The sequence below is a fragment of the Rhyacophila brunnea genome, unplaced genomic scaffold (genome assembly GCF_057557595.1).
Source record: "Rhyacophila brunnea isolate RB1 unplaced genomic scaffold, BYU_Rbru_1.0 scaffold_7, whole genome shotgun sequence".
NCBI classification, from domain to species: Eukaryota; Metazoa; Arthropoda; class Insecta; order Trichoptera; family Rhyacophilidae; genus Rhyacophila; species Rhyacophila brunnea.
This window is the reverse complement of record NW_028233339.1, coordinates 5,753,568-5,769,071: the sequence shown is the minus strand read 5'-3', so window position 1 is coordinate 5,769,071 and position 15,504 is coordinate 5,753,568. Positions and strand designations below refer to the sequence as shown.

At 34.1% G+C, this 15,504-nt stretch overlaps 1 protein-coding gene across 1 annotated transcript in view; it reads right to left on the bottom strand.

Annotated features, from left to right (window-relative positions):
• Positions 1 to 10,531: 10,531 nt before the first annotated feature.
• The window catches only part of LOC147064401 (neprilysin-1-like), a 216,876-nt gene continuing 211,903 nt past the window's right edge, over positions 10,532 to 15,504 (bottom strand). The window contains exons 10-13 of the mRNA XM_085957925.1: positions 14,493 to 14,612; positions 13,339 to 13,535; positions 11,099 to 11,261; positions 10,532 to 10,927 (exon numbers count right to left, since the gene is read on the bottom strand). Coding sequence (XP_085814051.1) covers positions 10,818 to 10,927; positions 11,099 to 11,261; positions 13,339 to 13,535; positions 14,493 to 14,612 — 590 coding nt within the window. The 3' untranslated portion in view covers positions 10,532 to 10,817. The remainder of the gene's footprint in view (positions 10,928 to 11,098; positions 11,262 to 13,338; positions 13,536 to 14,492; positions 14,613 to 15,504) is intronic.

Sequence of the window (15,504 nt, the reverse complement as noted above, 5' to 3'; positions counted from 1 at the left end):
CTGAGGGTACCGAATTGGAAAGCGGCCACACTGGATAGGGACAGGTGGAGGGAGCTGTTGGAGGAGGCTAGGATCCAAGCCGGGTTGTCGCGCCCCTGATGATGATGATGAGTAAGTATACTTAGTCTTCAAAATCGACCAGTTTACCCACCTCTAGGTTACATGTGCATTTTCTTGTTATGGCCGCGATAATAGGTACTGTCAGCAGTAAATCCAATGCGCGTGTAAACAGGGTATAAGTCATTGAGAATATGTTAATATGTAAATAAATAATCCTTTTCAATCTAAAAATTATCCAACTAAGTGCTTGGAATGATCCATTGGAATATTCAGGAAAATGCTTATATTATGGAAAGATTATAATATGAATACGTGTATTAATTAAGGCGCTAAGTACCAAAAACAAAAAAACTGTCATTTTTATAGAAAAGTGTTCTACACACTAACGCAAATAACTTCAACTATGGTCTAAGTGCCTCAAACAAGTCAAAAAAATACAGCAAAATATTTAAACCTGTCGACGTTGTAAGTCCGTTGGCCTGTTTTATTTATAATGGTGTAAATAGCACTACAGTGGTCAACCTCATTCAATATAAAATGGCTGACGATGGTGTGTTGTTGCGAGTTCTTAATACCTAAAATGATAGAAGCTACCGTGATTGCTTCACACTGTAAAACCACATTTTTCAAAAGGTCTGCTTCATGAAATTTTACTGCAATGACTCGGTATTTTGTAACTACAGGCAATACTACTTTTTGGTACTTAGAGCCTTAATTAATACACGTATTCATATTATGACTCAAATAAAGAATTGTATTAATCTATGTTCATCTCAACATGATACTATGAATTATGTGTTCACGACCAATTATTAAATATTTTAGGAGTGAGTGGTCAAGCTACATCCTGTCTGAAATGTTTGGACATTCAAAATAAATGAATACATAATCAATAAATTAACATAACATTACATAACATAATTATAATATTAATATAATCGTGACAACTAATATAATTGTATGCATGCATTCAGTGGCAAACTTCAAATTATGCCCTGACCTCTTCAACATAAAAAAATGTATATTTCAGAATATTTTTATTTAAAAACAAGTAGGTAAATAATTAGCATGTGTAAATGTGTCTCCACAGAGTGGATTTTATATTAACATACTTACTTATTTTACAAGGCTGTTGTTCACCTTTTGCCCAACCCACTGGATCATTGCGCTGGACGAAATACAGATTGAAAATATCGTGTATTTTATTGTTGAGCCGTGTGTTTAAACCTGCTACCAACAGTTATGTATTTATATAAAGATGGTCACCATTTTTGTTGTATGTAGGTATTATAAAAGTATAAAAATAATAATATATTTCACAAATATTCCAGAAAATCTATATTGCAGTAGCGCGTTTAGGGTGGTAGAGGCCCGACGCACTGTCTGATTTTGAGGTCCCCACGATAAAAGATGAAATAAAACCATAAATTCCAAGTTTTGTTTGTATAAGATTTTTTTGATGATTTTTTTAACGATCATTGCGGAGGAATCATCCCCAGTGACCCGTGTAAACGCACATTCATCAACGATTCATCGAAAGGTTCTACTTTTTGATCATTTTTTGATCATGACGGATGATTGCAAAAATGCTGCACCTGCACACGCACACCGCTGCCCACGCCACGCATGAGTACTGTCATCATATCGACCCTTAATCGGCAGAACAACGTAAGCGACACTTTTTGGTAAATTGCGTTTTAAACTGAGAACCGTTCAATATCACCTAGCGCGTAAGTGACAAAAATATTAGAGCCCGATCTCATTCGCATGACATTTTTTTAGGGTCTGTGCCTTTTAGCGTTTTAACTTGTACCGCATTATAAAGTAGAGCAAAACAACGTAACCGACGTTATTTGATAGTGTAAGCTACGGTACGGTTTATTCGGTGGTCCGTCTGGTAGTGAGTTGTGCGAAAACCGATTTGGGAGCAAAGCTCGCGCCGTCCAGTAAAACTGGCTGAGATAAAATAAACCTGGTAATAGAGTTTATTAAACAATAATTACCCGCCGTTTCATCTCACTACTGTCGGAATAATCTACGAATAATAGTATCTTCCTGTAGATTTTTGAAATGTTCAAAATATATATAAAATTTATACTGAAAATTTGGATTCTTTGAATGAATCCACTAATGTCGTGATTCAGAATGTTTTCAGAAACGTATTTAATAGACAGTAAGTTCAACTTGGGTTTTCATCTACCAAAAAAGATAATAGTGTTCTTTTTGCGAGAAAATAACAAATATGTCTGGTGACAAGAGACTTCGGCTAATTGAAATGGATACTTAGAAATGTCCCCTTACCATAAAGGATAAATGCAAGGAGATGTTCTTTAATGATCTGGCCAAAAGTAAAAATCACAATGATGTTTTGTGCGCAAGTTTTGACCTCGAGAAGGTGCAAAAAACTCCGTAGTCGAAAATACGCATACTATAATGAAAGTATCTATGAAAGTGGAAAAAATAATGGATACTGCTTTTTATGGGGTGAAACTGATGGTAAACGTGGCAGTAATGAGATCTCCGAAATAATGCACAAATCTTTGGATAGGACTGACAAAGCGGGAAAAAATCAAGGATTTATTATACTGTGATTGGTAAGAATAAGAACCGGGCAACACTGGCTATGCTATCTTATATTATGAAAAATTCAACTTTCATTGAATTGATAGAAATACATTTTCTATTACCAGTGGGTCTATTCTATATTTATCGACCGCTAAAGTGATAAAGTGATAAATATTATCAAACTTAGAGTAGGTTTGTATCATAGAATTAGCACTTATAGTAACAATTACAATACGTTGATTGTAATTGTTGCAATAAGTACTAATACTTTCATACAAACCTACCCTAAGTTTGATAATATCTATCACTTTAGCGGTCGATATAGTATAGAATAGACCAACTGGTCGTACTACGATGCTGGTCGATTCCATTCATGCGAGAATTGAGTCATTTATAATCAGAGTAGTTTGGGCACTATCAGAATGACCCACCATCATTTCCAACGCTAGGTCATCATTTCATATGCAGAATTCCGTGACTGGAAATCTCTCGCTGCTACTTGCATTACTTCAAAGTTCAAAATTAAATTTGGGGAATTACAAAAGGCATAATTTAAAAAAACTTACCAAATATTGTACCTACTCTGGTGACAGTAGGACTAAACTGTTAGACCTAGAAAATGTCATCAGATCCCGATCAAATGCTGTGATGCTTTAAACGCCAGCCACCCTTGCTGTATAGTGCTAAATCACCAATATCGGAGATCGAGTATAACAATCTTAAAAGTATCCGTGTTAAATGTAATATCCCTCAGAGATGACGGATGAGTTTATGAAACTGCCACATAGATTATCAGTGGAAGATACTTTACCGGAATCCGATCAGGAAGATGTGAATGAGGATAATACAGCGATTACTGCTTAAAAAATAAGGGACAATAATTTTTTTGTAAGATTACAATTTTATTTTATCATAATTAGTAGGTCCCCGTACTTAATTATGTACGAGTAGATACGTACATATTTCATTTTGAAAAATAACAATACCTAATAATATTAATAATATAAGCAAACCCTTAAAAATACCAATCATTTATTTTTATTTTACCTATGTGGTTAAGTATCTACAAGCAAAAATTTTAATTTAAAAAGTATTTTTAATTTATTTAACAACGCCCCCTTTCGTGAAATAAATGGGATGTTATTTATTTTATTACTTAATTATTAATGCCCTGGCATGATAATTAGCATGAAATTTATAAATAAAAACAACTACGCCAAATAGCGTAAGCGACATGCCTGGAAAAAATATCGCGTCATAGACATAAGCAAAACAGCGTTACCGCCACTATCTCGAAAACCAAAAGCATTAATGCAATTGTTTTATAATTTCCGTATAGGCAGTAACCAATTATTAGTAACCACATTAACAGAATTCATTTTTAGAACTAATTACGGAAATAATTAAGAAAAAACCTTCTCCTCTAAAATTTATGAATTGTCGCTTACGTTGTTCTGCCGATTAAGGGTCGATATTCCCCATGATATTACATCTCATTACCCATGTATATTAGTATATTAGTCTATGGTTTTATCCACCAACGACTTTTTTTCTTATTCCTCTTTCTCTCGATGAAATTTCTGCATTCATAAAACAAACAATGACAAATTGATTGAATTCCAACCTGCAGCGCCATTTCACTTCACGCCATTTTGGAATGAATTGAGTATTTCACTTTCGGTGACACGTGTAAACAAAAAATGAAAGGCTCCATTCAATTCACTGCGGATGATCATCAAAATCTAAAAGTTTTTGTTTTAAAAAAATATATGAAAGCTAATTACAATACGGGAATAGATTATTTGAAGAATTAGCTTCAAACACTGATATTTATTCATTATGCGAGCGAGCGAGGCAAAATATTACCATTCTGAGTGCGCGCGACAACAATATTGAGGCACCTTTGAGCATTGACAAGAACCGACAAGTTTTGGATAACCCGCAGCAAGGCTCGGGTGAGCCGCGTACTGACTGAGCAAGCAGCCTCGCGAGGCAAATGCTCATTGATACTATTGATATCATTTATTTAGTCTACCTACTGGCCGATGAATTTGCAATGATATTGACAATAACATTATTATTCCATTTTCAAAATTAAATGAATATTATTGACAATGAAAATTCTAGTGTTACCAAATGTGGAATTAAGTTGCTTAGTCGTAAGTTGCTTAGTCGCCAAACCTGCTCTAGGCGATTTTTTAATAAAATTAGTTTTGAATGTACGTATGTGCTATATCGATTGGTCTACTTACTCAAGCTTTTTTTTTTTTCGACTATGTCCGATCCTAATAGGATCGTATGGGCCTCCACAGAGTAGAGGTTTGTATTAACAGATTTTGTTTTTTTTACGAGAAATGGATGTCAGCCACTTGCTCAACCTATTAGGTCCATGCCCTGACAGACACAAATTGAAAAACAGTGTACTTGCCAGACCCAGGATTCAAGGTTTCGGCGTTATAGTCCAACGCTTAAGCCGCGCGGCCACCATGGGTATAGCATACATTTTATTCGCTATACAAACGTCAGCACTACTAGCATTAACATCATTGTAAATGCACAAACAGTTTTTCATGGTTTACTCGAAGCTCAAAAAAACCTCCAGAGCGGATTTAATGACTAAGAAACTCAATTATCACTCATGCGTTTCACGGCCATTTCCCTTGCCGTTGTCGAGGGATTACTGTATTTTATGAATGTGAAAACTATCCAAATATAATATATTGGAATGATTCATTTCAATGTTCCAAATAGTTTTTTCATTTTGAATTGAATTCGCACCTTTATGTTAGAACAAAATATTAAAACTTAACATTAAAACGTAGAAATAAAAACAGGTAAAGCAAGGTCAATACAGGATTTATTTATTTTTATTGATACAATTAGTTTATTCACGTTAACTACAAAAATAATAATCGAGTAACTCATTACAAACATAATTTAATATTCTATCATATTATAATTTGTGTAAACATGTAAAAATTCACTATTTATGTATAAGCTATTAATTTATGGGCAAACACCCAGCAGGAATTTTTCTTTGATGGATATTAATTAAAAATTATTAGCAAGTTCAAGTAAGTTACAACAAAAAATCTTGGAGTGATCTGTGACGTCGATTAGTAATTAAAGTAATACATACTTACTTTGATTTAAAATACAAAAGCCGATCCCCAATAGTAACTCAATTTGGAAAGCGCTTCAGAGAGTATTAAGAGCCATCAGTTAAAATTTGTCACAATTAAGTATGGCGCTTATAGCATAGTGGGTCGTGAAACCAAAGAAATGCAGGTTCAATTCCTATTGGGTTATAATACAGTCGCATTCGGTTATTACGATCATGGATATAGCAAGATCTCGGATGTAACGAGGAAACATTCGTTGTCATTTTAGTTTATGATTTTCTCTATACATTTATTCACTTTTATAACGAGCTACTTATCGGTTATATCGAGCTAAAATATGGTCAAAAATTCTCTTAAAACTGTTAATGTGTCGATCATTTAAAAACATTTCGACCCTAAGCAATAAAATCTGACTGGACAGAATGCTGCTGGAATCGGATTACGTTTATGACACTAGTTAAACTTAATCGGTGTTTTCGCCAACAATATTGAAAAAGTATACACGCATATGGTTGAAATTGCATGTAAAACCTACCAGCGTTTATTACAATAATCAACTTCTTTTGTAGTTTATGAATGCCATGCTTGTTTCGGGGAAAAATTCTAATTCTTCCCATCCCATCTCGCATCTTCCACGTAATCCCATCTTCCCCGTAATAACCAAGTTCGACTGTATATTTTCTCAGAAGTGTTGTCAAAATTATGCATGTTCAAATTGTTTTATTTGAATACAGCATGTTGGAAATACTCACTTCTATATTTGGCTGTCTATATAATGCTTAATCGATGATTTTTTTCCCTGCATATTGCTGATTAAAAGGCGCAAAAAATCATGACTTTTTATTCAAATGAATTTCCTGACTAATTAATTTGATGTACCCATACATAATTGGTTTTGATGAAACTTATGGTGGAATAAAAAAAAAATGGTACAAAAATCTTTCATTAAATGTGCACATATTGATTTTTCAAGGTGTAATGACGATACCTTATTACATAAATCAATCAAAGCGTGGAACATTTTAGAATGAACATTTTCTCAGTTATACTAATTTCAAAGCTGTCTTTAAGTACATGCCCAAAAAACGAGATATTTAAACATATTATAATCACATTAATTAATGATTTTTTGTGGTTTAGTTGCTCCAAAATAATAAAAAAACATCCACAAAAGTTTGTTTACACGGCCTTAGAAAGTAATCAGTAGTACTCGCCACTTGCACTAATACTGATACGTGAAAACAGGTTGAATACTAATAAGTGCGAGTTAATAAAAATCCACCCTATTTGCTAATCGTTAGTAGTTACCCCCACCATAACTCCACTCGCACTTGCAACTTGTAAACTGTCGCATGTTGTCCAACTAATGTTTAGTGAAAAATAAAAATTCGAGCAAGAGTATGCGTTATTTATTTTTTTGTATTTGCTCCAGTGCTACTAATAACTTAGTGTTTTAAGTAGCTTAGTGGTTAGTCCGACTACCTAGTACTGATGATTAGTGCTAATCCCGTATAAACAAACCTTAACATCGTTGCCCTCGCACTTGGACACTGGATCGAGTATTTTCTCATATCATTTTCTTACCCATTTGACACTTGCATGGCACCACATATTATATGACAAATAAACCATTTCGATATTCAAATTTGTCACTGCAAATTTTACAGGTAATAAACTGATTCATGCACAACTGTCCGACTAGATAGGAGGAGCTTGTTAGTTCACAGTTTTAATACGTGGACCACTCGACGCGAACCAGAAGGCGCTATAATCGAAGTGCGGTTTAAAATCGGAGGAGCTTGTTAGTTCACAGTCTTAACACGTAGCCAAGAAGATCTTGTTATACAGTAGTGGTGCACTACAATACGGGTTCTTTCTCATGGTAACAATCACATCATGCTCACAGAATGTAGATAATTACATTGTATATATATCAGTGCGCGAAAGGAAGAGGGCGATAAGTCTTAAAAATCGAAAAATGAGTTAAAGATGGCAAATGAACTATCATACTACACATATGCACAAATGAGAAAAAGATAAATCAAATCAACACCTTTGAATTACTAAATTCTATACAGAAACATTGGAGTTCATTGGAGGAATGGTTTAAAAATTAATCTTCTTTTGCCTGTCCTAAAAAGTAACGATTTAAGACTTAACGCCTTCTTCCTTTAGCACACAGATATAAAGAGTTGATGTATTCATACTCCAATGAATAATGACATGAATATTTTGATCTATTTAGTTCAAAAAGACGTACATCATGGTAAAAGTCCTTACATTCTTTTATATGAAGATAAAATATTAAAAACTTCAACGTGGAAGGAGACATAATGCACGTTGAATTCAAACATATTTACATCCATTGCATACAAGCGCTGACAGAGAAGTGGGAAGTCTACAGGTAAATATTCAAATTGTATAAGTATATTAACACTAGGATTCCAAGTGAAGCGATTCGATTTAATATAATATAATATATTTCTGTGTCGTTGGATACAGCATTTTGAATTTAGTTAGAAACAATAGATAAATAATTAAATATTCAATTAAAAAGACATTACAATGAAAACACTTTTGGACTAAGCCATATTATAATATTATTTAATGGTATGAAGTATTTATTATATACAAAGTTTGATATGCATAAGTTTTTATATGTTTGCGTTTCATAAAAAGGAAAAGTATACCTACATAATATTTATTTCTTGACATCAGACGTAAAAGGTTGTATGTCACAAATTTGGAAATTCTTCAGGAAAGAACAATGAATAAAATAAAACAGTTTGGCACATGCTCAATGGTAAAATTTATGCATTTTTATTTTTTACAATTCTAATTTTTTTAAGGTCTTTAGGTACTCATCTGGACCATAGAACTTTAAACACCCAACTGCATAAAATGACTTATTACTTTGTCCAGTTATGTTATATGCCATGTTCATAAAAAACATACACCCCATCTTTTACTTTTGATTTAGTTACAGATTTGAACTGTTAAAAAAATATATTAGTGTTAATAAACTGTACGTCGTTTGGCCACCGTGGTCGGGCGGGCAGCGGCGTGTAGAACTCAAACGTATAACCGTGTGTGATATGCCCAAAAAAAAGACACTGTATACGAGCATTACACACACGGTTATACATTTGAGTTACGCACGCCACTGCCGCACTGCCGCCCGCCCGACCACTGCATTTTAGCACTAAGAGAAATCAAAAACTTACGACTTCCGCAATGTGGCATGGCAAGGTGCATGTTGGGCATAACGCGTAAAGATCACAAAAGAAATAAATGGATAAGGAAGCAGACAAGAGTAAGCAATGTGATATAGGTCGCTAAGCAGATGAAACGGCAATGGGCTGGACATGTCGCTCGGCGAGTAGACGACCGCTGGATAAAAAATGGTGTCATACAGTGGTACTAAACGCCCACAGGGACGTCCTAAAACCCACTGGATAGATGAGCTCATAAAGTTTGATAGATGTACGTGGCAGCAAAGAAAAAGGGACCGAGAAGAGTGGAAAGAGCTAAAGAGGCCTTTATTCAGCAGTGGATCGATACCGACTGATAATGATGATTATGACTACAAACTGATAGTAGGTATTTGTTGCATTAGATATATATAATTACATATTATTTTAAATCTTTTCTTTAATTAAATTTTATACTAATTTGCATGTTAGAGGAAATAAAATGATTACAATGCGAGATTTTTCATAATCATAGAATTCAAAAGTTATGTAAGCCTCAATGACATTGAGCTACTTTACAAGCTGCTTGTTGGCGAATTTACAATCTGATTGTAAACTCGCCCAGTGTCATCATCGAACAAGCTAAAGCTTGTTGAAAGTGAAAGTGAAAGCACAGTAGAGCGATAGTAGCGACCTCCTGGTAAAAAAACGAACTACTCAACACATTCTGTCAAAATAGTACCAAAAATGACAGTTTCAACTCGCTAGCTTGTTGGCTTCTGAGCGAGTGGAAAGTTTTGCGTGTCATCATCACAATCGCACTAGCTGACTCGCCCGCTTTTAAATTCGCCAACAAGCAGCTTGTAAAGTAACTCAATGTCATTGAGGCTTACGGTTACCTATTTTTGTTTTTAATTACCAGTTTAGTTGATCTTTAGATGTTTATTATAATACTTATATACATTTAGATATTTTTCTAGAAAAATTATTTAAAAAAAAACAGCATTATATATTTCACTTTGTGTCAATAGTGGAACTGAAGAATTTTGACCAATACTAAATGACGAGATTATTTCTTTATTAGCATTACAGGTTATAAGATAAGGTAGAAATTTAGTTACAATACTTATATTTTTACATACATAGATTAATCACAAGGATGTAAAAGGAGTAGAAATATTATTTTGACACTACAAAATAAAAAGTTTTTACACATATAAAATATTAAAAATTCTACAATTCCTTTGTTTAATAAAATTTACTAAAAACAGAACAGTTTTGAAATTATATTTATTTAAGTATATAAATGAATAAATAAAGCTATATAGTGATTCAATTAAAAATATTTCCATAATTCATTCTCTATAACTATTAATTATGATAATATTTAAATGATTTGACATCTATACAACAACGAGAAAATTAATATTAGATTTAGGTTTAATCGTACGCTTATGAAATTATATTTCCTATAATAATAAAAAATCTTAATGTTAATTTAATCCTATGAATACAATATACTTAATAGAATTAGTGTAGATATAGAGGATATTGATACATAATAATATGTATTTCTAATATAAATAAACAATACTGCTGTAACAAGCTTTTATTATTGAAATATACATTGAAAAGCTTTCATATTCGCCTGTATTGACAGAACACTTAAATACATACAAAGAAGAAGAAGAAGAATTTCTTCAAATGTCAAATAAAAAAGAAACCATTACAAATCTAAAAATTACTTCTATCAACTTCATGACGTATTTAATATAAAAAACCACTAATTTTATTATTATTAAAAGTCTGTCGACAATCATATCACAATGCATGAATTGATTTTCAAATGGTTGCTCCACAATCTTGTTTTGTATTGCGGTTACCAAACATCACATTTGTTAATTGGGTTCATGGGCGAACCCAGCGGACACCTGTAGGCTTCGGCGAAGTCTAGAGAATTAGACAGAGGTCCCATCACTCGTATAAGTCCTAAAAATAAACATAAATTCTATATTGTTTATATATTATGATTTACATTCAATCCTCATAAAGAACCCCATCTATGATCATAAATGGTGAAGTATGGTTAACGAATAAATGTGAACAGATATTTTTCATAAAAGTGTGTAAGATAAATCAAAGTTGTTAAAATATTCATACCTGGTGCGTGAACTGAAGATCGAACTTTAGTGAGGGCATCCTCAGGTCTCATGGATCCACACCATATCTGGGCATAGTTGAGGAAGAATAACTGGTCATGGGTGAGGTTTAGTCCTGGCAAATCAGGCTCTGCACCGTGCTGTGATACCCATTTACGATATGCCTGCAACAAAATTGTAAAGTCTGAAGGTCAAATTCACAATTACTCTATAGTTGGGCTTGGCCAGATTTCTGTTTTCTAAATTTTCTATCAATATCTATAACTGAATTCGAATTCAATGGGTTGAGGTGCTAAAATCCAATCCTTGTCAAAAGTATTGAGATGCTTACAATGTAAATTCCTATAACAAGTCTATTAATCCAGTGCGCAGAATTAGTGAAGTTCGTTCTTTCCTCATATTATGTTTTCATCTTATATTATCTATTTTTTGTCCAGATTATTAAATTTATACCATTGTATATTATAAAATATCAGTGGCGAGGGTGAAGGTACGCTCTTAAGATTGAACATAAATAGTGCACACTAAACTTTAGTGTGCACTATTTATGTTGGATCTCAACAGCTTACCTCCACCCTTTGCCACTGTAAAATAATAATAAAATTTATAGGATGGTTTTATTTATTTATAACATAGAAACACTTTGGGCCCACGTTGGTCGCCAGTTATGGTATGTTATAGTATTTATAAAATAGAAACACTTCCGGTTTTAGTATTTATTCTGAGTTCACAGAGATTAATCAACAATAACAGAGAATACTTCAAACGGTACATGAAAACAGATTAACAAGATAAGATGACTCGCTCGACCGAGTAACCAGATGAACTTGCCAAAGGATTAGTTCAGTTTAGGTTGGTATCACATTTGACAACTAGATACCACACTTATCACTAGAAACGAATCTCGATAGTGTAAGGTCGTTAGTCTCAAAATAGAGGACCTGTATGTATTTGATGTTATTTTCACACTACACGCTACAAAAATATAAACTGATAAAATGAAAACGCCACCGGCGCTTGTAAAATGTTTTATCCACTGAACAGATTAATAAATTATAAAATCCGAAAGCCAGTCACCATAGATCTAGACTTTGATGGCAGCATCCTGAATGTTCTCAAATATTCTCTCGACCATGTCCGATCCTAATAGGATCATATAGACCTCCACAGAGTAGAGGTTTGTATTGACAGATTTTGTTTTTTTACGAGAAATGGATGTCAGCCACTTGCTCAACCTATTAGGTCCATAACCTGACACACACAAATTGAAAACAAAATGTGTACTTGCCAGACCCAGGATTCGAACCTGGGACACACGGCGTTATAGTCCAACGCTTAAGCCGCGCGGTCACCGCGCCACACACATTCAATATTACTAATATTCAATGCGCATTTATGTGATAACCTTAAATGCATATTATGGCACTCGAGAAGCGTACCTTCTTACTACCACACCCAGAACGTAATGCACTTTACATCGTGTCCCCTGGTTATATTGTATTGACAAATGTAAAAATGTTGATATTAGGATACCACGTGGTACTGCACTAAATTCTATTTACTGCTGTACGAGAGAAATGTTAAAGTGGGACAGCATATAAAATATACTCCAGTTATATGCCATCCTAATTCGGATCACGTATAAGAGGTTTAATCTAGTATTTTATACGATATTATGTGGTATTATACTGACACAAATAATATAATTCCTATAGAATTTACAGATTTTTAAGGATTAAACTACTAAATTATGTCTCTTCTTCTTCTTCTTTGGCCATATCTGCTCCTTAATTGGAGGAATCCCTATCACTAGCCAGTCTTTTTGCATCGTTCCATGTCAAACCAGCATCCCATAGCTCCGCCGTATACACTCTAGAGATAGTATTCAGCGGCCTTCCAGGACGCCGGAATCCGGTTGACTTGAAGAACAGACAAAATAGATTGAGGTTTCCTTCTGGCTCAGTATACGGTTGCGCTGACCCTTCGTAAGGTGCCATGATTGCTACCGTAAAGCAGCACCATCAGAATGCAAGCGTCGAATAGGCGTCATTTGGTTTTGACGGAGTACAATCGTAAGTCCCAGACACTCCGCATTGAATTGAATGTCGCTCCATCCATTCCCATTCGGATAGCGAGCTCTCTCTGCTTTTTTTTACTAAATTATGTGCCTACCGCAAATTCTTTATCTTTGAGATATTCAGAACTTTCAATAAAAAATAAAAATAATGAAAGTATGCTCACCCTAAATGATTGCTTGAGTCCTCCATTATCGGCAATGTTTTCTCCCTGCGTCATTCTTCCGTTGATTTGCATTCCTATTTCTTTGATGCGATATTTAGAATACTGGTCAATTATGCATTGAGCACGCTCTCTAAACGCCTTCACTGTGGCATTGTTCCACCATTGCATCATGTTTCCGTCTTTGTCAAATTGTCTCCCTGGAATTATAAAATGTTTGTAATGTTAATTAAGGCTGTCAGGCTGTCCACTACGTTAAAAAACCTGTGAAAATTTGATGACAATAATAAGAAATTAAAAAATATTTAGTTACTTTTAACAGAAATACACAGGATAATCGAATGAATAAATATACAATATTTACGAGTGAGTGTGTTGGCGATACTGAAACTGGACTGAAGTGAGTTGAGTGAGCGTTGCAATAGTACCCCCCTCATAGTGAATGCGTCCACTATTGCTTTTATGTTAATGTTTAACCAGATACTCGAATGAATAAATACACCATGTTTATGAGCGCATATGTTAGCGATACTGAGAATGGCATTAGAGTGAGTTGACTGAGTCTGTAGAACGATGCACTGTTTTATTCATTAGGCCTTTTACACATGGCACATTTTAACTCGCGCGCATTCCAGGTACACGTGACCTCGTTGAGCCATCCACACTCGCGCCGTGACGACTGTTGCCCGCAGTCAAGGTACAGGTGACTTCATTAAAGTGTCCACATCCACTCGCAGCGAATCGTTGAATTCACATGTTGTTTTTCAATGTGTGTTTGAACCACAGTATAGAAGTAATAGTTTGAACGAATGGCTAACATCCATTTTTCGTAAAAACAAAAATCTGCTCATATAATACAACCTCTCTGCAGAAGTTTATAATATGATCTTCTTATGATCTAACCTGGTAATAAAAGATGTCTCTAGTGAAGCGAAAAATTTCAAAACTCATTTCATATTTTAACCATAGTGTTTTTTTATCTAGTGTCATTGACAAGCTGCCGCCTAGTGAATAAACGAATGAATATGTATTTGTATCCGGGACATGGATCTAAAGAGTTGTACGAATATCTAACAACTAATTAAGTACCGTAAAAAGAGATGTTAAAAATATAATAGTGATTTACCAATTATTATGTGATGAACATTATTACCAACCTTTATCATCGAATCCATGAGTAATTTCATGACCAATCACTACTCCGATGCCACCGTAGTTGAGGGATTTTGGGAAATGTTGGCTGTAAAATAACGGCTGAAGAATACCAGCTGGAATGACTGCAAATTCATAAAAGCAAAATTAGGTTCCTACTACGTTTTTCAGTTTATTGATAAATCTAAACATATAACTTAACTAAAATAAAGGACAAACAATGCTGTCGGCATCTTGCTTTGGTTACGTATTTATTTATATATTATTATATGCGATCTTACATGATTGTTCATCTAAATAATGATGGGTCATTGTATAATAAACTTCTTTCAGGCTTGTAACATGAATGCATCACAGTGCAGTCTTGGGAAATAAATCCCACAGTACAAGACATGACGTGAAGTTTACAACAAATGAATCAACTTGAAGTTAATTTAATCAGTGGCCTTTTTCCAATCTTCATTTTCATTCTGAAGCTCCATTCTCCGAGAAGGAGATGTGAAATTCTTTGAACCACGGCGATTTGCTAAGCCTGGACCTAAATCATGGTAGTTCCATTGAAGATTATGCATTTCTTTATTAAAACCTTTGATTTTAAGGATTATTTTTATAATAATAATATGTCGATGAACGAATAAAAGTGTATTGTGTAGTGAAATAATCGGTTTGCATAATTATGCAAAAAATGTATGGTATGTGTGTATATTAATGCGTCCCTTAACTTTTTCTATGCCTCACAATATTACTATGGCAGTATCTGACAGGCCGCAGATTTTTAACGACACACGTTGAATGTAGACCGAAGCTCTTACTAAAATCACTTTAATACCGATATTTTGTTGCTTAGCATTTCATACAGATGTCACTGTGTGTTTAATTTTTTGGATTATGAAAATCAGTCGACAGTGGTTAGTAATTTGAGTTTAAAGTCAAATGAGATTGTATATTTGTATGTGCAGCCTGTCGATCACAACCTCATAGAGCGAGATAACTCGCTAAAGGCATAGACCCGGTTAA